We start from the raw sequence: 23431 nt of genomic DNA on the forward strand, positions 1-23431 counted from the left end.
AAGTATTACATGATATAATGACAATATGTATTATAATGCATAACATGATAATTGAAGATGAACATGACAACTAATCGGTTAGAGATGCAAGACCGGCACTGCAACCAATCGTGAAATGGCAATAAATGAAAATACTTGATTTCAAAAAATTTAACTCGTATCTTCAGATAAAAAAATCAAGAGAGTCTTTTTTGATTTCGAAATTGGTTAATTGATCATATACGAGAACACTATGAAAATAACAATAATGAGTAATTTGTATATTTTATGAATTAATGTGGATTTTAAACTAAGTATTGCACAACTAACATAATTCTAAGGTCATATGAGTAATGTACATTGCACAGTACCACCAAAAATACACTCTCCCATCAAAACTAAGTATTGCACAACTAACATTATTTTAAAAATAATTCTAGCTAGTTAAATCACATAAGCACACAAGTGTTTGGTTCCTCCACCACAACTCTAGAATTGCCGAATGGCTGATAATGCGAATTCGCATAAGAAGAATGATACTGGTACGAGTAGTTCATATGCGTAACCGGATAGGCGACAATTTCAGCCGGTTTAGCTGGATCCGGTTTCGCCGGTTCAGGCTTTTTCTCAGGTGGTTTAACAACTTCAACCGAAACGATTTCGGCATTACACAGTTTCCTTAGCTTCATCACGAGAACCGGTACATCAACTTCTCCAACTACTGTCATTTTCCCGGTTTTGTCATCCATTGTTATCGAAGAGACCCCTGGAGATCGAGAAACGGTCACAAACGCTTTCTTCCTGATTCTCTCTTCGTGGACACTCAATTGCAACACAGCTTTCTGTAATTTTAAACTTGAGATCAGTATGGCTATAATTTTATATTTATGAAATAAATTTGACTAAATGGTTTCTATATATAACGATTAATCAAAGATCACCAAGTTAAATATAATTATTTTCAGATAGAAATATATGAAAGAAAGAGATACCTTAGCGGTCATGGCTGAAGACAACGAGCAAAAAGCTGCAGAAATTTCCGATATATTTATTAAAGTAAGAACAAGATGAGGTCTGGTTTGAGATGTTGAACCTTCTTGATGAAGATATCTATTATATAGAAATTGCGTAGGAAACTACCAGGAATCTAATATTATGACCCCACATTTTTTTCTCTTTCTAAATAACAAAAGCATTGCGACGCGACGACCATATACCAAAAGCATTGCGACGACCATTAAAAGAGTAACGGGGTCAATCTTTATTTAACTTACATACTTACTTATAGTTAGTATTGTTTGGTATGTGGTTAAAAAGTAAAACAAATGTAACGACGCAACGACGAAAGCAACGGGAGAAGTGCTAACTGCTCTTTTGTCCGCGTAGACGACCTGGCCTACGTTGATTTGTGACCTTGTTGACCTATATGGTCACGTAAGAACTTGTCAGGCAAGTTCTCTAGATTTTTTTCTAGATATAAGTTGTATAACATCCAAACGATTAAAATATTAGATAACATGATTAAAATATTTATAATTTAGCAAAAAAAAAAAACATCCAAACGAACACTGGATACTGGAATCAAACTGAGAATGTAGTCACAAATTTTTTTTTATTTTAATGATCTTGGATTTTAATTTCTGTTTGGTTACTTGATATTTTTCTTATTCATTTTGAGAATATATAAATCCAGGATATACTTTAAAGTAAGATTATTGTTTATTTTATTTATTTTTTATAACTGTATAGATCTTAAAAGTTTTCTATTACCAAAAACAAATCTCATGATGCATGAATCGGATACATAACTAATCTATCAAAATAGCACGGTTAGATGATTAAGGCAAATCCAACCCAATACAGAAGTTCCAGTTGAAACCCATTTATCACAAATCAAGATGACTTGGTTATATTTTTCTTTACTTTGATAAAAAGTTATAATGAACTATTACATATATGCATCTATCTTATTAACACAAAATCAACATAGAAAAATAATTTTTGAGTTACTTGGTATATTATGAAAATGACACTGATTTATATTATGGCTAGAGTTAGGGCTGGACGTTCGGGTACCCATTCGGGTTTCGGTTCAGTCCATTCGGGTTTCGGGTTTTCGGGGTCAAAGATTTCAGCCCCATTCGGATATTTCTAAATTTTGGTTCGGGTTCGGTTCGGATCTTTACGGGTTCGGTTCGGGTTCGGATAACCCATTTAAAATTTTTTTAAATTTTCAAAATTTATTATATACTTTAAATTTTCAAAATCTATAAGAAAGATAATATATTACATATAAATTTTCATAACATATATGTCAAAATAACTTAATTTAACATATAAATTGGTTTTCTTTGAATATTTGGATAAATAATCAATAGATATTTAACTATTTTGGTGTTTTCAGTATACTTTAGCTATTTTAAACATTTACTTTTGACTATTTGCATATATTTTCCGAGTATTTTGGAAAATTTAAAGGTATCTTATATATTTTTAATATTTTTAATATACATTATATATAAAAGTAATGTATATATTTAAGTATATAAATTTATTTTGGATACATTCGGGTACCCAAAATATTTCGGTTCGGATCGGGTTCGGTTTCGGTTCTTTAAATACCGAAATTTTGAACCCGTTCGGATATTTAATCAATTTCGGTTCGGGTTCGGTGCTACTTTTTCGGATCGGGTTCGGTTTGATTTTTCGGGTTCGGATTTTTTGCCCAGCACTAGCTAGAGTTTTCATTAATAGTAGTTTGGTCTTTATTTAGAAAGTACATCATTTTTAATACAATGCACCATTAAACATTAGATTGGTCTACCATAAAATGATAAATTATTATTTTGTATTTCTATTCTACTATACCAAATCTTAGATTTCAAATTTTTTATTGTTTAAATAATTAACTATATTAATAATTATTACCAAAATATTTATTAATAAATAGTATTTCATTTTTATTTTCAGAAAATAAATGAAATTAAAATACAAATTAAAATATTTAAATTATCTAATAGATAAAATATTATTTTCAATAATCATCATTTTAGTAAAATTTAACAAGTATCATAAATTTAAAAAGTTGAGCATACTATATTTTAAATACAACAACTTTACCTAAAACGAAGATGAACACATCGATCACCAAAAATAAAAATCAAACTGGCATACACACAAAAAATTATTAAATATTTTAATTTTTATTAAATTAAATTTGGTAAGAGTACGATTTAAAAACGGGAAATCGGCCAAAAAACACTGAACTTTTCAAGAATTGCCAAAAGAAACCTCGACATATGGACTGGTCAAACAAAACACAAACTTTTCATTGACTTCAGAATTAATTAACATTGTTTTCGTTGACTTGCCAATTTAGCACGCCGTCAGCAAATTTAACAGAAAAAATGACATCGTTAAATGTTGGTGTTAAGTAAAACAACGTCGTTTTGAAATGAGATGAAACGACGTCGTTTTACATGATTTGAAAATAAAATCAAGTCGACCACTGGGTTCGTACCCAGGTTATTTGGAACAAATAACAATGTACTTTACCACTGGGCTAGTGGCTCAATCAATGAAGTTACTAACACATTTAATTATATTTGGTACTAATTGAATATAAAAAAATTATCTAAAAGTTATAAATATTTCGAATCTGAAAACATATAATCAGAAACTATAAAAAATAATTTATTATTATTATTATTATTATAGTTTCTGATTATATGTTTTCAGATTTTAAAATTTTTATCACTTTTTTGAATTTTGTTTTTGAATTATTTTATTTTTTCAATTTTTCTTTTAATAATTTGAAAAATGAAAATTTTCTTTTTGGGCATTTTTAGAAAAAAAATAAAAAAATAAAAATTTTTTTTTATAGATTCGGATTATTTTCAGATTCGAATTTATTTTTATAACTTTTTTTGCTATTTTCGATTTTTTTTAGTTTTTTTCAAAAATTTTAATCCTAAAATGATTTTTTTTTTGAATTTTTTTTTAAAATGAAAATTATGGAAGATTTTTGATTTTTTAAAGGAAAAATAAAATTTTATTCATTTCAGTTTCAAAATTAATTTTATAAAATAATTCTTTATTTTTCAAATTTTTAGGATTTTTAAAGACCTTTTAAATTTTTTAGAGAATTTTTTATATTCAAAATCAATACCAAATAAAACTAAACGTGTTTGTTTCTACATTGAATGAGCCACTAGCCTAGTGTTAAAATACCTAACTATTTGATCCAAACAACCTGGGTTCGAACCCTTGTGTCTACCGATTTTTATTTTCAAATCGTGTAAAATGAAACGACGTCGTTTCACTTAACGCCAACAGTTAACATTGGGTTAACGCTGTCTTAACCCTCGTTTAACGGTGTGCTAATTTGATCAGTCAATCGTAAGTTTTTTATTGACCAGACAAATGTACATGTTTCTTTTGGCAATTCTTGAAAAGTTCAGAGTTTTTTTGACCTATTTCCCATTTAAAAACGCATGTAAAATCTAGTTATTTGTAAAGATTCGCAACCTCGGTTTTCATAGCAAAAAAAAAAGGTACCTCGGTTTAACCTTAAACTCGATGAATGAAGAAATAACAAATCGTCATGGAGAAAGGTCCTCACCTTGGTTTCAGACACGAATTATAAGATGGGGAATATTAAAATGGAGAAGACGAGGAGTGCTGTCCCATCCGAAATGATGGCTGATTAGAGGTAATGGCACGGTGGTTCAGGATGGGAGTGAAGCTATGATTTCACGATTGAGTAGGTAATGACACGCAAGACGTGGCCCAAGGCTTGATTCACTTCCTTGTAGCTCATCCATAGCAATGATTGCGGCTTACCAAAGGCAACCGAGGTGAAGCTATAGGGGTTACGATGATAGCCCATGGTTTACTGACTTACGGTGAGTCTGATAAGTTTCAGTTTTTGCCTGTCAACTCCTTGCAGCGAGTTTGTGGGCACCGGATTTTGGCTCCGGTGAGCAGGAGGCAGCCTCCGATGATGCTTGGCCATGCCTCGTGGCAGAGGGAAGCAGCTCTAGCTGTTTGAGATTGAAGCCTCTCGGCTTGCTTCCTCTTCTTGTCTCAGTTGAGGCGACGTGATGGATGGACATGGGGGTTCAAGGAGGTGCCGGCAGCGATAAGGTTTCTAGTTAAATTTAGGCTTTTGTTTTGTCTCTTGGCTTTGGAGAAGTGATCATGTCTATTTATACACGTCTAAGTCTTTAGAAGAAAGGAAAAAATATTAGGCAATAGATATAGACTTGACTAAAACAAACCGGTTCAGAAGAAAACTAAGTGACGTAGGAGGGAGGGAGGAGATGGGAATCGAGATAGTTGTTTTAGAGAATGACACTCTACCCCCATGAGTACTCTATAAAATATTCAACATCACAAATAATCACATCGTGTACGCCGGTGTGGGTGTGTTTCATATATCAATAACATTCGCGATCATAACATCACATCTTTAGAGAAGAAAAATTCAACCCATAATGTACTTTTCGTTGTTGTTTTTTTTTGGTTTTAACCCTCCAGCAACAACCTAGTGTTGGAATATAGTCTGGTACAGAAATTACACAAGACCTTACTGTGGGAATTTGAAAAGAATTATTTTTGGGTTTACTCCATAGGGTTTGAATATGTAGATTCATCAACCAATATGATTTTGTTATTTCATATTCAATATTAAAAAAAAAAACATTTCCAAGTTATATTATGTTTTACAATAAAAAGCTAAAAATAAATAGAAATAGTAGTAAATTTTTAAAAATATTTTTAATACCGTCAACAAAATACTAAACCCTAAATTAGCAAAACACTAAACCCTAAATGTTAAAACCATAAACCCCAAATCTTAACCCCAAAATCCATAGGTAAAAAAACATTGGATAAATCATAAACATTAAACAAAAAATATTAAACACTAAATCTTAAAAAAATACTAAACCCTTAATTATAACCCCTATATCCTTGGACAAAAATAAATAATAATATTAGTAGTTGCTAAAAAAAAGAATTTTTAAAATATTTTTAACGCCGTCTGCAAAACACTAAACCCTAAATACTAAATACTAAATCTTAAACACCAAATTCTAAATTCTTGGATAAACTATAAACCCGAGGGTTTAGGATCTATCCAAGAGTTTAAAGGTTACGATTAAGGGTTTAGTGTTTTTAAGATTTAGTGTTTAGTATTTTTGATTTAGAGTTTAAGATTTATCTAAGAGTTTATGATTTATCCAAGAGTTTAGGGTTTAGGATTTAAGGTTTAGTGTTTAATGTTTTGATTACGGTGCTAAAAGTATTTAAAATACTTTTTTAACTACAACTATTTTTACCTTTTTATTTAAAAAGGTAATATAACTTGGCAACATTTTTTTTTTTAAAGATACTGAATATAAAAAACTAAATCTTATTAGTTGGTGAATCTACTTTTTCATCTTAGGGGGTAACTCCAAGAATAACTCATTTGAAAATGTCCCAAACTGGGAAGAGCAAAGAGTTTGCATCACTAATATCTTTATAATCTAGCCAATAATATTTGCTTTTAAGGTATGAAACAAATATTTGTCTCAATGAGTTTCTTTCTATATTTTTGGAAGCTTCATAGTCCAGTGGTTTAACTAATGGTTCATTAATACTTCTACACCAGGAAGTTTTAGGTTCAAACCACAGAAAACACAAATTATGCAGATTATAAAGAAAAATGATTACAAGAGATCAGCATGGTGCAAGGCATATTATCGAACATGGATTTCATAGGACGGTTCGGAGTGACGCAATCAGACATATATTCTCATATGATGGTAGAATTATCGGTTGTATAATCTTCTATGTAATATTTCTCAGCATTGTAATATCATAATTAATCAGACGATTAAAAAAGTTTCTTTCTGTATTTATCTTTTTTTCTTCTAATTTTTTGTCAAAGTTGCATTCATATAATGATGTAAGTCAGATGACTTGGGAGAGAACCAACATGAAAAACAGAGTAAACAAAGTATCGCGAAGACATGTCCGGTTCGAAACAATAATGGGCTTGAAGCATGTTGTGGACGAATCAACTCGAAGAAAGCAAAGAACTTAAGTGAAAAAATATATTGAGGTACATACATGTTGTAGGATTTGTATATTATTATGTGAATAAATCACTTTACAAATCTTTGCTCATATTAATAGTAGTTTCTGAACTCAATTTTTTTTCCTTTATGAATACATAATTATCCTAGAATACATATGTACCATTTAATGATTGTTGGTATTTTACTGGTGCATAGAGATTTAAGACACTTCAAAATTAACAAAGCAAAAGAAAAAAATGAACTTATTACGAAATGAGAAGTAAAAAAGTTGCTGGTTGATTAGAATCACTGACCTCATATGCAACCATTACAACAATTAACCAACTATTCTACTAAAAATTATATGTAATTTAAGGCCGAAATATAATTATGCTATATAGAGTCTGGAAGCATGTGCTTCCTTTGCTTGTACTTAAGGCCGCTATTACGTGAAGGATAACTTATCAACGCAGGAAAAAGTAAATTTATGGATTAATTATTTGTTAACAAATAAAATGTTGACATATAAATTGTTAATAGAGAAATATGTGGATTCATGAGTTGTGAACACATAAATTATAAATGAGTTGTAGAGAAAGAAATTGAGAACATCTGTGATTGTTGACAAAAGAGTTGTAGACACAAAAAGAAGCAGATGGCATGTGGATGGTTGTTTGTAAATCATGAGTGTGGCTCCGATTAGCGTGTAGACTGTTGGGGCTTTACAATGTTCTAGAGTCGTGAAAGTCAAAGCAAAACCAATCAGACTTTAACCTTCAACTTTTTTTCTAAGGTGATGATTGTTTCAGTAGTTTTTGGTTTTTGTTTCTAGCTTTTAGATTTTGGTTTCTTATTTTAGATTTTGGTTTTAGTTTTCAGATTTAAATTTTAGATTTTTTCGTTTTAATTTTTGGTTTTTGGTTTTTAGTTTTAGTTTTTGGTTTTTGATTTGTATATTTTAGTTTGAAATTTCTTTTTCAAAATTACTATTTTTTTTTTTTACAAAATGGGAGGATTTATTTTAAGACAGTGCAAAAAAATACTAATAACATTTATTGAGATTTATATTTTCAGTAAAATGTAGCAAATTTCAATAGAAATTTTAAATTTATCATTAAAATTTATCAAAATATTATGATTGCGAATTTAAGAAATAATCAACACAAAATAGTTTTCATATTTTATTATTAAAATGTATTCAAACATTAAATTTGTTATTTGAAAAATAAAAATTAACTTGTTTTTCAATTACTGAATTTTGGTCAAAGATATATTTTCCCACATATTAAATTCTAATATATAAATAATAAAAGAAAAATACGTAAGTAAGGATTTTAGAGTTTAACAAACGTATACATTTAAGTAGTGTTAATATATTGAATTTATATATTTACAAAAAAAATGGTCGTGCATATCTTTAAAAACCAACAAAACATGGATTTTGGTTTTTCATTGAAAAGTTGGTTATACATCTAAAAACTAGTTTCCCTATTTTATAGGAAATCTCTTTTGTTAAAATCTTGATTGGCAATAATATCAGTTTTAGTTTTTCTAAATTGTAGGAAATCACTTTTTCAGAAATCTTGATTGGACAAAAATGTAGTTTTTAAAAAACAAAAACCAAAAACCAATATAAAAACTGCAAACAATCGACCTCTAAACTTTCTACAGTTTTCAACCGTCAACTGTTAACTATTTACTCTTTAAATTAGGTGTCTTCCTGCACCATGTACAGTAAAAAAATTTTAAAATATGTTTTAACAGATAAATATAAATTATATTTTGATTTTTTATTAATATTGTAAATTTTTCTTTTCTTATCAATATTTTAGTATAAATTTGATTTAACTAAACATAAAAATAAAGATAAAAACAATTTTGTTTATTTTAAATTATATTTAAGAATATGCATGTATATATTTAAAATTCTAATCTTAGATATATTTTTCTATCTATTATAAATTATATTTCGATTTTTTATTAATATTGTAAATTTTTCTTTTCTTATCAATATTTTAGTATAAATTTGATTTAACTAAACATAAAAATAAAGATAAAAACAATTTTGTTTATTTTAAATTATATTTAAGAATATGCATGTATATATTTAAAATTCTAATCTTAGATATATTTTTCTATCTATTTATTTTAATTAAATATACTAAATAAATATGTAAAAAATGCATAATTAAAAAAAACTAAAATTAAACAATATTTATAAATTTTGTAGATATATATAAGAAACTAATGATTTACGATTTAATTTTATAATTTTGTTAAAAAATTGTATACATTTTTTATGAAAATTTTATAATTTTAAAATAAATAATTAAATGATATTTCGAAATTTAGATTCCATAGTTGAATATATTTATTTTAATGATGATTTATGTATTATTACCATATTCTAAAAACATTTCAAAATATAAATCGACAATAAATGTAATATATGAGTTGTTACCATATTTTAAAAAGTTTACCAAAAATATAAATTAACATTAAATGTAATTGTCCATGTCATATTAATCTATAAGCCATGTCATATTAATCTATAAGCCATGTCATCAATTTTATTAGCCATGTCATATTATTTTTGTGAGAATGATTGTAGAGAGGACATGTGGCAAAATCACTTATCAAATATAGTCTAAGGGATATTTGTTTGTTCTAAAGTCAGATAAACGAGATTTTAGATGGCTGTGAAGATTTTTTTTGCATTTTTCAAGTTTCTTTCTTTCTCTTATAAAAACTAAAACAATTAAAATAAAAATATGTAACACAACAAAAATAAAATCCAATAAAAATTAAACTAAATCAAATTAAATTTCAACTTTGATTTTTTCTTGTACAAACATAAATTATTGTTTTATTATTTTATGACAAAAATAAATAAAATACAATTTTGATAAAGTTTCACTAATTTCTAGTTTTAAATTACATAATACTCCCGATGTTTGAAAAGATGTGTGTGTTTAGGATTTTTATTGAAGAAAACATATGAAATTTTAATTACCAATACATTAGTATTTCCAATAAATTTAAGCAATATAAATTTTTAATAAGAAGAATTTTTTTTTTGAAATTTACAATTTTGGAGCTAATTTGAGTTGGAAACACGGAAAAAATTATTTAGATTATTTCAAAATGCGTTATAATATGTATCTCAAAATTCCAGAAGCTCAACAACTTCTTCTAATTTTTTTTCAATTTTTCTACTGCTTAATGTGATTTTTGATTATTAAACCGACAAATAAAACTAAAAATGAACTTTTGTCTTTCTGAATAGTCTTTTCATATTTTATTTTCGATATTTTGCATTTTTCCAGAATTTGTATTATTGTGTACATACTTGAAATATATGTCTTTATAATATTCACAATTTGTAAAGCTTTTGGTACCAATCAGACTTTCAAAAGCATTGAAAGTAACATCCACAACTTTTAAAATCAATATCTCTACAGCCAAAGTCTAAAGCGAAAGTCCTTACCAATCGGAATCTGTGTCAATGAAAACTTATGAAGTATAGAGGTGTAGATGCAGATAGTTGATGTCTTATAAATTTAAATATTTCAGCATCGTATTTTAATTTATTTAGATCATGTGGATTGTGGACAAAAAAAAGTTGTGTATAGAAAAGCAGAGGATGGAGTTTAATGCTAATCCTGCTTTATCCACAGAGGTAAGCTTGCACTGATACAATGTTGCTTGCTCTTATCGAAATGTTTATGTATCAATAACTTGTTACATATCTGTATTGTGTATAGATGATTCAACCGGGGGAGTCATTATCGCAGTCTCTTTACGCAATGGCTTGCTCAGAGCAAAGGCTCCTCAGACACATGCCTAGATACTCAGACACACAGTTTCCCTCGGGTGATGGGTTTGTTCAAGCTGAGGTAGTTGTTAGTAGTTAATGTCAACACTACAGATGAAGCTTGAGCCATAAAAGCTAGGTGTTTGTTATTGTATCTCTCTGTACAGACAGAAACCAAGAAGTGATGTGTACGGAGTGAAACATGTGGCAACTAACGTTTACTATCGTTTTTTCCTTTGTTTGTGTCATCTGTTAATTTTTTATCAATCCCAAAAAGAAACCAAAAATATCTTCATATCATGTTAAAAATGCCAATAATCTTTTTATGGACAATCTCTCTATTACTTAAAAATACTATGTATTATTATTATTACTCAACTTGTAAGAAATGGGAATAATTTTTTCTCAAAATTTAGATTTAGATTTAGAGAACAATATATACTAAGGATAAAACTTGCATATGGTGAATTTATATGAAAATTGTTTAAAAATATTGTATGAAAAAGTAAAATATATATTCTTGATCTAATTAATTCTTTGGCCCTTAATTTTTTTTTAAACTTTTTTGGTTAATTTTATAATTTGTTTATTGATGAACTACTCTATTTTAAATAATATTTTAGGTTAAAAAATTACCTATCACATAAGAACGTAACATTTAGGCCGAAGTATCTCGGACATATTATTTGATTAAAATGAAACTATATCAGCTCGGTTGTATATCATGATTTAGTAATTTAAAAGTTAATTATGGTTATAAGAAGTTACGTCCACGTGTTAATCCTCATTTTGATTTGAAGTTTATTCTCATTTTGCTCTTTTTTTTTGACCCGATATTTAGAAATGTCTAAAAAGATACATACTTATGTTAAGATTGATTATGATTATAAAATATTTTGATGTATTATTTTTATTTTTATTTAGCTTATGATTTATGACATCAAATATTTTTATATATTTATATTTGACCAAAAATTTATTACCAATTAAACATAATATTTTTATAGATGTAAATATATTTAAACTACATTTTATTTATTTAAAATACAATTTTACAAATTTTTAAAAATAAAATATGAATGAATGAAAATAGTCGCAGCGTCAATCAAACGAACAACCCAAAACAGTGTCATGCGTCTGCGTTTTGCGGCTGCGTCAATTTCCTGCGTCTTCGAAACGAACAACAATCAGCGTCGGCGTCAGCGTCGGCGTCAGCGTCGGCGTCTATGAAACGAACATCAAATAAACGAGTTTGACGCAGCCGCTGACGCTGACGCCGACGCCGACGCTGACGCTGAAACCGGCGGCAACCAAACGAACAGGGCTAACATGTGGATGGTTGTTTATAGATCATAAGTGTGAGAGTAAAATATTGTGGAGCAAAGAGAGACGAATGTAGATGGTTAATATCTTATTACTTTAAAACAATTGTGGAGCTGTAATTTGTAGTGTTTTTAATGGGTTTAACCCCCTTGATTTAGTTTATTTTAGTCCTTTTAGTGTGCATTTAGGTATTCATAGTGTATTTACATATACATGTGCATAAATTAGAGGCTGAAATGCACATTTGAAAGTTTGAGGGTAATTTACGAAGATTTATATTCAGTTTTGAAAATTTGGGATACACTTGAGAATAACCAAAGTATATAAGGACCAAACAGCAAAAAATGAGAAAGGTTGCAAATAAGACTACACATTTTAAAGTTTCATGGTAAATACAAGAAGAAATATGCACGATTGGAAAATATCGGGAAAATCACAAACAATCTAAATTACATGGACAAGGTTGCAAATATGAAGATTTTTTTGGTATAAGATTTGATCGTTTTTCCTAGAGATCTTTCCTTTGGTTGCTTTAGAGTTGATTCTTCTGTCACAGAGAGCGATCTTGTCTTTCACCAAACTCGGATCGAACGAGCTTACAATACACATAGACAAAAGAGTAACTGTCGCCACAAAGTAAACTACCATTGTAGACAAACATATATATTTTATTCGGATCTAAATCCGGTCCACCGTAAACAATAACACAAGAATCATTTCCTGTTTCCAAGTTTCACATTGGCCAAAAAAAACGATCTATTGTTCTGACTCCGACTGTGTCATGGAAAATTGCCTATTTCAAACCCAATTTTCCGGATCGTATCTATTCTATCATGAACTTTAGTATAGTGCCAATTCTATCATAAATTCACTAAAATTTTATAATTTCTACACGAATTTTTACAAACGTGCATATATATACATTGGCTATAACGATGGTTAGTCAACTATTATTTGGTTTACTGGATAGATGACATGAAATTCATTAATACGACATCATTTTGTAAATATCACAAACTTTTTTTTGAGTCATACAGACTTCGAACCCATGTCTCGGCTACGTCTTAGTGGATAAAAGGCTTCTACTTATCCGCCAAGAAATGGATTCGAAGTTTGTAAGACTCAAATTTTAATTTTATGATATTTATAAAACAACATCGTTTTAACGAAAATGTCATGTCAGCTATCTAGTCAGCTGAATAAGAAGGTTGACTAACCATCATTATAGTCAATGTACATATGTGCACGTCTATAAAAATTCGTGTAGACATTTTAAATTTTATTGAATTCATCATTCATGATAGAATTGGCACTATATCAAAGTTCATAATGGAATAGGCAAGACCAAAAAAGTTGGATTTGAAATAGGCTATTTTTCCCTGTTGTCATCCATGGATCGACATTCGTCACCGTTAAAGCACTGGGACCGACATTTCTACCAGAGGTGGAGACGAAAACCTCTTCGGAAGCTCTGATGGTAATTGCGTCAAGTAATAAAGAACCACGACGCCTCCGATGGAGTGAGAGATGACATCGACACCATCGACAATTTCTGTGTCAAAATCGGTTAAGATAACAGAGTCGTGGCAGCCAGAGTTCCAACAGACTTTATAGACAGCAAGTCTAGTCTATGGAGCCATTTCAGAAGCCACGCCGCGTAATTAACCAATAATGGATGTCAGGAAACGTGCCTCTCAACGGAGATTGAAGCCGTGTGTCCCATGGCCTTCAGAGTCACATGGAGTTTGATTCAAAAAGTTTCCGGTTACACGCCAATTAGGATGGATTTGAAGATTTGGTAAAGTAATTTTGAAATAATAAAAAAGTAACATGTGTTTAGTTCTCGGTGGTTTCAACATTTTAATACTAAATATATTAGATATTTAATTAACATATAATGTAAAGTTTGGTTAGCTTAGTTGAAAGGTAGAAGTGTTTATATTTTAGATAGAAAATGATTTTTAAGTGTAATTGGAAAGTCAAAATCTGATTCTAAATGTAATTTTCTCCCAAACATGGCCAAAAATGGAGCAGAGAAAGGGTGAGACAGATCGGGTATCCGAGATGTATTAACATATTTGGATTCGCCGAATCAAAATGCTACATGGATTTGGGCTTTCCGGACATCCGGGGTTCGGATATCCGGACTAAGATCCGAATATCTGCAGATATCCGGGTCCAGAAGTTTTAAAAAAAAAATTAAAAATTTATAAATTATATTAAAAACTATCTAATTAACCATTTATTTAATCTATTTAAAACTATTTTCAAAAAATAAAATTGAAAAATTATTGAAATTAATAAAACTAAAATTTTAGTTATTTTATATATAAACTATATATGGTATACATATATAAATATAATTATATTTTAAATATATAATAGGTTGTTCAGATCCGGATATTCGGACCTAAAATTTTTATACCCGGATCCTTAGAAGTACTATCCGAATCCGGATCCGAACTTCTTGGATATCGATTTTTCCGGACTGAATCGGAGTGAATATCAGATAAGATCGCAGATCCGGATTTTAAGTCTTGAGGCCTAGAGAAAACTATATGTAAAAGGAAACTAAATAATTTCCAAACACGTGGCACAATATAATTAGGCTACAGAAGTGTGAGCAAAGTGACCGACCTCAGAGGATCACACGGTACGCAAAACACGTATATACATACATATGTATGATACATATGTATATATCTCTGCCGTCTTGTCTTCCTCCTCCACATTTCTCTCTTTACACAACTTTCATGGTGTCGAGAAATATGAATCCTGCAGACGGATCTTTCTTGGATCCGAAGGGTACTATGGCCGTCCCTGCAATTGGACCCTTCTCCACCTCCTCCTCGCCTACGACCGCAGTGGATGCGACGACGTCGGAGGAAGATCTGAGCAAGAAGATAAGGAAGCCTTATACCATTACCAAGTCCAGGGAGAGCTGGACGGATCCTGAGCACGACAAGTTCCTCGAAGCTCTTCACCTGTGAGAGTCTTAATTATCCTTTTTCACCTCACCACTTTTTTAGTTAATGGCTAATAGGAGCGTCCCCAGAATTAGGGTTTCTTAATTATATTCTTGGTTTCACCATTTCTAATGAATGATTCTTGCTTACTGTTCATTGCTTATTCCACTGTGTACTTGATGATCTGATATCCCTTATGCATATGTTTTTTTTTTTTAAAGGTTTGACAGAGACTGGAAAAAGATTGAAGCTTTCATTGGCTCAAAGACTGTGATTCAGGTTCTGTTTCTTTTAAAGCAGTTTTATTACATGCTTTTTTTTTTCTTTTTGTCGCTAATCACACCGAGAGTGTAAATCTTTAGATCATCTATAGCATTAGATAAATGAGCTTGTTAAACACCATTGTGGTTTTCTTATACGGTTTTTTTAAGTATCGCAGATAAGAAGTCATGCTCAGAAGTACTTTCTCAAGGTACAAAAGAGTGGAACGGGTGAACATCTCCCTCCTCCTCGACCTAAAAGGAAAGCCGCTCATCCCTATCCTCAGAATGCTCACAAGAACGGTACCTAATTAGCTGCTCGAAACTGCAATGTTGTTTTACTTATTTGAGACACTTTGTTTTTGATGCCATTTTCTACGGCATGTGCAGTTCAACCTCAAGTACCGGGGTCCCTTAAATCTACAGCTGAACCAAATGACTCTAGTTATATGTTTAGGCCCGAGTCTTCTTCCATGCTGATGACTTCTCCACCCGCTGCTGCTGCTGCCGCAGCTCCCTGGACTAATAATGTGCCAACAATTAGCTTCACACCCCTGCCCAAAGGTGGTTTTATTATTATTGTTATCTGCAAGCAGTCACTGTTACTCTCTAAATTTTTCTAAATGAACCATATTGCTATTCAATACTGTGATTCTGTGTTTAAAATAGCGCATGGCGCTCCATGGCGAGACGGTCCGAGCCTTGCGCCTTGCGCCATGGCGCAGTATGGCGCTCGCCTTGATGACTACCGTGGGAAAGCCACTTATCCAACTTGTTCCCTTCTCTTCTAACAGCTTTTCCTGTTCCTGTGACAAAGGAACACAAGAATCTATAAGAAGAAGAAGCACATACGATGATACGAGAGCAGAAGTAGAAAGTACTAACGTTAAGGAAAAAAACTTGAGATCGATGCTTTTGTTAAGTTGTAACTTGTCTTTTATTAAGAGGAAGCTAGGGTTTTCATTGTTATTTAACGTTTGAGCTTCCAATTTTTCAGTTTTTTAGATGTCTAAAGTTTGGTAATTAATTAAGGTTTGGTTTTGATACCTGATTTAAACCGGTTTACGTTAAGTCGCCATGGCGCGCCATGCCATCGCCTTTGATCACCTCGCCTTCTGGACATGGCGTGCGCCTTAGGGACCCCTCCCTCGCCTAGGGGGTGCATGGCGATGGGTCCGTCGCCTGGGTGCGCCTTGCGCCATGGCGCAAAAGGCGCTCGCCATTTTAAACACAGCTGTGATTAGAAACAGCAGGAGCAGGAGCTAATAACAACTGTTCTAGTAGCTCTGAAAATACTCCAAGACCACGATCCAACAAGGACGCAAGTGTGCAAGGAAATCTTGGCCATTCGTTAAGAGGTAAACGTTGTTACACACGTCTCCTGTTTCCCTTGCTTACCGTTTTTGTACTAGACAGTTCCTCCTTCTTTTGTTTCAGTTTTGCCGGACTTTGGCCAAGTATACAGCTTCATTGGAAGTGTTTTTGACCCATATGCAAGTAATCATCTTCGGAAGCTGAAGAAGATGGACCCCATAGATGTTGACACTGTATGATTCTTGTCTTTCCAGTTTTACATTAAAATCTTAATTGAAACCACGTCGGCTCAAATGGGAACTAATGATGAAATCTAATCGGTTGTTTTATTTGTTTGGCAGGTTCTACTGTTGATGAGAAATCTATCAATCAACTTGTCTAGCCCTGATTTTGAGGATCATGTAAGTATCTTCCTTCACAAACTCTTGCAAGACAAATTTTAACTAGAAACCACCCTCCCTAGTTCAGAGAACTAACCTTAAAGCTCTTAATGATTTTGAGACAACAGAGACGGCTACTTTCGTCGTATGATATCGGCTCTGAGACAGCAAATGATCATGGTGGAGTGTTTAAAACCTTAAACAAAGAACCACCAGAAATCTCGACTTGAAGTTAATATAGAGGGGAAAGATTATGATGAAACGTCTCAGGTGCAAAACCCAGATTTGGTTAACAGAATGCAGAGTGTTTGGTGTTGTGGGTTTTGTTTGTAAATATTAAGAAGATGAAGCTGAGAGTTGAGCAGTCTTATATATTTTGGATAATTTATGTTATATGTATAGTGTAGTGTTAAAATACCTTTCGTCTTTCTGTGTACTTGTTTTTAAAGCATGTAACAATCTCTAACCAAATCTCTTGACGTTTCTTAGCTCTCTCCTGCTCCTTGCATTATATTTTAGTGTCATTTCAACCTTTTTAGTGTGATGAACAAAATCGTGGTCTAAGAACGAGCTTATCTAGTTCAGTTTTCAGACAGAACTCTGTAATTCAAATTCAAGCTTCGGATATATTTAGACAAAATCTATTGCCGAAACACTGCACAGTGTTCAAATTATATGTTGATGTCTGAGTTGTGAATTGTATAATGTATAGTGAGTGGTGGCAGGCCTGGTTTTGTCCGTGGTGATGGAGGTTACGGTGCAGCTGCACCATTGAGAAAGAAATGTTCTCTAGTTAGCAGTAAGAGACCACCATGGAGGACTTGTTTCAGCTTTAAATTTTGCTTTTGTAATCCAAATTCCGGAATTCTTCGTTATCTACCTGGGTTTAGTTTTGTTGTTACCTAGCAAAAATAATGATTTCGAAAATATAATGCAAGGAAACTTGACAAACCAACTCACTTAGCTTTTAGCCGACTATTCACTTGGAAAGGACAAATACAAACAGACGCACCAGACACGAACGAAAAAAAAAAAAGAAAAGACACTTGACAAACCAGCCCATCAAAAGTTCAGACGACCATGAAAGACACCAAGACACTACTAGAACTCTCAACTCTCAAAACAACCAAACATACGGCGAAGCTTCTTCTCTTAATCGACTTCTTCCATTTTGCTCTCTTCAGCAGCATCCTCCTCCAGCGCAGGCATATCACCATCTTCCTCAACATTCTCGTCCTCATCAATACTCAGACCCAGCTTCAACATCCTGTGAATCCTAGCTGCAAACGTGTTCGGCTCATCAAGACTGAATCCAGATGTCAACAGAGCTGTCTCGAACAGCAGCATCACCAGATCTTTGACGGACTTGTCGTTCTTGTCCACCTCAGCTCTCTTTCTCAGCTCCTCCATGATACCGTTGTCAGGGTTGATCTCCATAGTTTTCTTGCTAGACATGTACCCACTCATGCTGCTGTCTCTCAGAGCCTGAGCCTTCATGATCCTCTCCATATTCGCAGTCCATCCGTATTCACCGGTAACCAAACAACACGGAGAGTCAACGATTCTGTCTGAGACCACAACCTTCTCAATCTTGTCGCCGAGAATGTCCTTAATCGTCTTGCAGAGGTTCTCGAACGACTTCTTCTTCTCTTCCTTCTTTTTCTTTTCTTCTTCCGTCTCATCTTCAAGCTTTAACCCTTCTTTGGTCGCAGAGACGAGTTTCTTCCCATCGTACTCCTTCAACTGTCCAACAGCGTATTCATCGATCGCATCCACCATGTAAAGCACTTCGTATCCTCTCTTCTTCAGCTTCTCCAAGAAGGGAGAGTTCTCCACCGCCTTCTTGCTTTCGCCAGTGATGTAGAAGATGTCCTTTTGACCTTCCTTCATCCTAGTGACGTAGTCTTTCAAGCTCGTCATCTCATCACCGCTCTTGGTGGAGTGGTAACGAAGAAGATCAGCAATCTTTGACCTGTTCTGACTGTCCTCATGGATACCCAATTTCAAATTCTTGGAGAAAGCCTCGTAGAACTTGTTGTAGTCTTCTTTGTTCTCGGCAATCTCGTTGAACATCTCAATGCACTTCTTCACCAGGTTCTTCCTGATCACCTTAAGGATCTTGTTCTGCTGGAGAGTCTCACGGGAGATGTTGAGCGGCAAGTCATCAGAGTCAACAACACCTTTGACGAAGCTGAGGTACTCAGGGATCAACTCTTCGCAGTTGTCCATAATGAAAACTCTCCTGACATACAACTTGATGTTGTTCAACTTCTTTCTGGTGTCGAAGAGATCGAACGGAGCCCTCTTCGGAACAAAGAGAATCGCCTTGAATTCAAGCTGACCCTCCACAGAGAAATGCTTCACAGCGAGATGATCCTCCCAATCATTTGTCAGGCTCTTGTAGAACGAAGCATACTCATCCTTGGTGATCTCTTCTGGCTTCCTCAACCAGATTGGTTTCTGTTTGTTGATGAGTTCCCACTCGTGAGAGACCTCCTTGATTTTCTTCTTCTTCTTACCATCCTTCTCCTTCTCCTCATCAACTTCTTCAACCTCTCCTTCAGTTTCTTTCTTTGCTTCGTCCTCGTCCTCATCATCACTGATCTCCTTCTCAGTGGTTTTCTCAGTCCAGAGGTAGATAGGGTAACTGATGAACTCGGAGTGCTTCTTCACCAGGTCCTTGAGTCTCCTCTCCTCCAAATATTCAAGCTGCACAAACAAACAGACACTCTCATAAGAAACACAACTCTCAATAATCAAAACAACAATCCTCAAAGTGACTTCGTTACCTGATCCTCCTTGAGGAAGAGAGTGATCTTGGTTCCTCTACCAAGAGGTTCCCCATCCACATCCCTCGTAACAGTGAAGGAACCACCAGCTTGAGACTCCCAAACGTACTGCTCATCATCATTGTGCTTGGTGGTGACAATAACCTTCTCGGCAACAAGGTAAGCGGAGTAGAAACCAACACCAAACTGACCAATCATGCTGACGTCAGCACCAGCTTGGAGCGCCTCCATAAACTCCTTGGTTCCAGATCTCGCAATGGTTCCCAAGTTGTTCACCAGATCTGCTTTGGTCATGCCAATGCCACTGTCGATAATAGAGAGCGTCTTGTTGGCCTTGTCTGGGACCAACCTAATGAAGAGCTCAGGCTGTCCATCGAGCTTGCTCTTATCGGTCAAACTCTCAAATCGAATCTTGTCAAGAGCCTAGTAAATATTCACAAGCGTAATCAGAACATTATTGGTATTTAACAACAAGTCATGAAACACAGATAATTTAGAGGATGATGAATTCTAGTTTAGACCAGATCACCTAATCAGAACATGATTGAGACACAAGACCTAGACGCATATATGGTTGATATCCAAAGCTAAACCTAATCGAACACAGTCAGCAGGAACATGCAGGAGAATAAGAAACGGAGGAGAGGTTTAAGGAGTCCTTACATCAGAAGAGTTACTGATGAGCTCACGGAGGAAGATCTCTTTGTTGCTGTAGAAAGTGTTGATGATCAAGCTTAGAAGCTGGTTGATCTCAGCTTGGAAGGCAAAGGTCTCTGCGTCAGCCATCTGAACTTCCGCCATCGTCAACGATTCTGTTTTTCACAAAGGAAACAAAGATCGTAGAGAAAACTTTAGAGAGCGTTTCGATGAGATTGATTGCTTTGCTTTTTTTCTTTTGTTAGGCAAGTGAGGAGGCAAGAAGCATAATGTGCAATTTATAAGAGGTGTAAGTTCTAGTCTCTTCTTTTCGAATGCGAGGAAACGAGCGGATTCTCGATTGTTCGTTCAAACGTCGTCGTTCTGATGATGCTAACCATCCACATCCTCCTCTTTCGATGAAAGCAACCGTTTTCTTGGGGGACCCACCCTTGGTGTCTTTGTGAGCATTGAGCAACGAATTCCAGAAGATTCTTTTGCTTGTTTCCGGTTTGGGAATTTTCGCTGGTTCAATTTTATAATTTCTTTGCCTTGGTTTCTAGTGTTTTAGAACACAATTTTTGGTTTCTAGTTATAAAACCCAATCTCTCTTTTTGAATTAATTAGTGGATGATGCAATTTTCTCTTAGTTTCGTAGATTAATCCCAAATGTGTCCACAATTTTTTTAACCATCCGCATTTGAGTTCGGTTTTCCTCAACTTCTTCAGTTTGTGGATAACAACAATATCAAAAATAAAACCCTACTGTCGTATGGATAATCTGGTTTGGTTTCAATTTCTGTTCAAATTTATATAATCGGAATTCGAGTTTTATGAAACAAACCATACCAATATACGGTTCGGTTTTCAAATTATTCGGTTTGATAATATCAGATCAGTTCCTCCTGGATTGGATACTATTACCATATATATGTGCTTGATTATGTAACTAGTGATATATAAATAAATAAGTGATGATGGTATTTCTAAACAATTATGATTTCATCCTACAAATCATGATCAGGAAGAAGTAGATAGCAGTTATATTCAAGATAAAAACCAATTCTCATTCGTCTTTCACCAATAGTCATTACAAGAACACTTACCACCTTCGAACCGATGAAACCGATTGTTATCCCTCACTATAATCACTCGTCCCGTACATACGGACATGAACTTGATCGCGTTATGACAATCCCCGCACACTCTCAGGTTCTTAATCACCCTGATCGGCCTATCCGCCGGAAACGTGATCAGCCCAAAAGCAATAGCTAATCTCTCGCTATGATACCTAATGGTCTGATTCTTCTCGTCTCCATCCACTTCTCTCAGAACAAAGCTCGTGTCTGCAACGTAGCCCGCTTTCTCCATCTCTTCCCCTAACTCAGCCAGCTTCTCGTAGATCTCCTTGCTCCTCTCATGCCGTCTCTCTCCAGCTGCAAATGTATGAACTTTGTTCCTTTCTTCAACCCAACTCAGCCCTGTTTCCTTCTTCTCCCCTCTGTCTCGAAGCAACTTTCTAGCTTTGGCCGCGTCTTCGAATCTACCGTCGGCTGCATAAGCATTGGATAACGAAATGTGCATACCGGAACTCACTGGTCCTAGTTCAAAGACCTTGTCTGCTGCAAACGCGGCAAGCTCTGTGTTCTTGTGGAGTGTACATCCCGTTAGTAAAGCTCCCCATACAGATTCCGTGGGATCGATTGGCATGTTTCTGATGACCTCTAGCGCTTCTTGCAGCTTACCAGCTCGTGCCAACATATCCACCAAGGAAGCGTAATGCTTATCTGTCGGCTCGATTCTATATTCTTCCTTCATCAGATCAAAGTAGTATCTCCCTTCATCGACCAAACCCGCGTGGCTACAAGCATTGAGAACGTTCAGAAAAGTGATGAAATTTGGTTTCATCCCAGAGCGTTTCATCTTATTAAACAGCTCAATCACTTCTTGAACGTGCGAGTGTTGCGCACAGGCCTTGAGCATCGCGTTCCAAATCCCGAGATTCTTCACGGGAGTCTGGTGGAAAGCTTGATAAGCTCCTTCGAGAACACCGCACTTTGAGTACAACGAGACTAAAGAGCTTCCCACGAAGCTAGACGAGTCGAAGCTGGACTTAATACACAAACCCTGAACCTGTCTACCTAACTCAAGAAGAGTAGAGTTAGCACATACACTAATGACACTTGAAAACGAGTGATCATTGACTTCAAGATTATCAAACAAGGCTTCTTTAAACATCAACAAAGCTTCCTCGTTCTCACCCATCTGCGCATACCCATAAATCATCGCACTCCAAGTAACAACGTTTCTCTGAGTCATTTCGTCGAACACCTTCCTCGCACAAACAATCTCTCCACATTTCCCATACATATCGACGAGAGAAGTCCCGACGAAGATATCGGACTCGTACCCAGTCTTCAACGAGAGACAGTGAACCGATCTGCCGATATCAGAACGACTGAGAATCGCACAGGACTTCATAGCCGAGGGGAGAACACGATCATCAGGGCGGAGGCACCCCGCCATCATTTGCCTGAGGAAGTCGAGGGACTTCCATGGAAGCTCGTTCTGGGCGAAGCAGGAGATGATGGAGCTCCAAGTGGTGGCGCTCTTTTGATGGGTTTCTTCGAAAGCTCGGAGAGAATGGAGTGGGAGGTGGGATTTGGAGTAGAAGTTGATGAGATTGTTGGCGATGAGAGGGATAAGAAAGAGGCCTGATTTGACGATGTAGCCATGAAGCTGAAGTCCTTTAGCAGTGGATTTGGAGCGAGCTGAAGAGAGAAGGAGATCGTTAATTAGGTGGTAGTTGTGGCATGGAACGACGAAGAAAGCTGAAGAAACGTTGTCGAGCATTTGGACAAGCTCTCGACGAGAAACCGGAACCTCTGTGGGTTTAGTTGTGTCTT

General features: G+C 34.2%; 4 protein-coding genes across 8 annotated transcripts; 1 reads left to right on the plus strand and 3 right to left on the minus strand.

The window, feature by feature from the left end:
- Nucleotides 1-239: 239 nt before the first annotated feature.
- LOC108833615 (heavy metal-associated isoprenylated plant protein 13) lies at nucleotides 240-5164 on the minus strand. Of its 3 annotated transcripts, XM_056995246.1 has the most exons (4): nucleotides 4601-5164; nucleotides 1262-1401; nucleotides 972-1006; nucleotides 240-821 (listed from the first exon to the last, which is right to left on the minus strand). In XM_056995246.1, exons 3-4 carry the CDS (start codon nucleotides 981-983, stop codon nucleotides 429-431), a joined length of 405 nt encoding a protein of 134 aa, XP_056851226.1. In that variant the 5' UTR covers nucleotides 984-1006; nucleotides 1262-1401; nucleotides 4601-5164; the 3' UTR covers nucleotides 240-428. The 3 variants fall into 3 exon arrangements, with proteins under 3 accessions (XP_056851226.1, XP_056851225.1, XP_056851227.1); XM_056995245.1 differs by lacking the exon at nucleotides 1262-1401; XM_056995247.1 differs by lacking the exon at nucleotides 4601-5164 and having other exon boundaries at nucleotides 1262-2874.
- Nucleotides 5165-14815: 9651 nt separating this feature from the next.
- Nucleotides 14816-17584, plus strand: LOC108828103 (protein REVEILLE 6). Of its 3 annotated transcripts, none has more exons than XM_018601674.2 (8): nucleotides 14816-15166; nucleotides 15368-15425; nucleotides 15586-15709; nucleotides 15797-15970; nucleotides 16651-16764; nucleotides 16844-16953; nucleotides 17062-17121; nucleotides 17229-17584. In XM_018601674.2, exons 1-8 carry the CDS (start codon nucleotides 14865-14867, stop codon nucleotides 17328-17330), a joined length of 1044 nt encoding a protein of 347 aa, XP_018457176.1. In that variant the 5' UTR covers nucleotides 14816-14864; the 3' UTR covers nucleotides 17331-17584. The 3 variants fall into 3 exon arrangements, with proteins under 3 accessions (XP_018457176.1, XP_056850411.1, XP_056850412.1); XM_056994431.1 differs by having other exon boundaries at nucleotides 16657-16764; XM_056994432.1 differs by having other exon boundaries at nucleotides 16660-16764.
- Nucleotides 17585-18043: 459 nt separating this feature from the next.
- On the minus strand, nucleotides 18044-20811 carry LOC108823298 (heat shock protein 90-1). Its single transcript, XM_018596468.2, has 3 exons — nucleotides 20553-20811; nucleotides 19890-20312; nucleotides 18044-19809 (listed from the first exon to the last, which is right to left on the minus strand). The coding sequence occupies exons 1-3, from the start codon at nucleotides 20688-20690 to the stop codon at nucleotides 18253-18255; spliced, it is 2118 nt and encodes a 705-aa protein (XP_018451970.2). The 5' UTR covers nucleotides 20691-20811; the 3' UTR covers nucleotides 18044-18252.
- A 674-nt stretch (nucleotides 20812-21485) lies between these two features.
- Nucleotides 21486-23403, minus strand: LOC108827740 (putative pentatricopeptide repeat-containing protein At5g52630). The gene has a single exon (XM_018601219.2). It carries the CDS (start codon nucleotides 23376-23378, stop codon nucleotides 21603-21605), a length of 1776 nt encoding a protein of 591 aa, XP_018456721.2. The 5' UTR covers nucleotides 23379-23403; the 3' UTR covers nucleotides 21486-21602.
- Between the last annotated feature and the right edge of the window lie 28 nt (nucleotides 23404-23431).

This window comes from Raphanus sativus, chromosome 9, assembly GCF_000801105.2.
Source record: "Raphanus sativus cultivar WK10039 chromosome 9, ASM80110v3, whole genome shotgun sequence".
In the NCBI taxonomy this organism is placed as follows: Eukaryota; Viridiplantae; Streptophyta; class Magnoliopsida; order Brassicales; family Brassicaceae; genus Raphanus; species Raphanus sativus.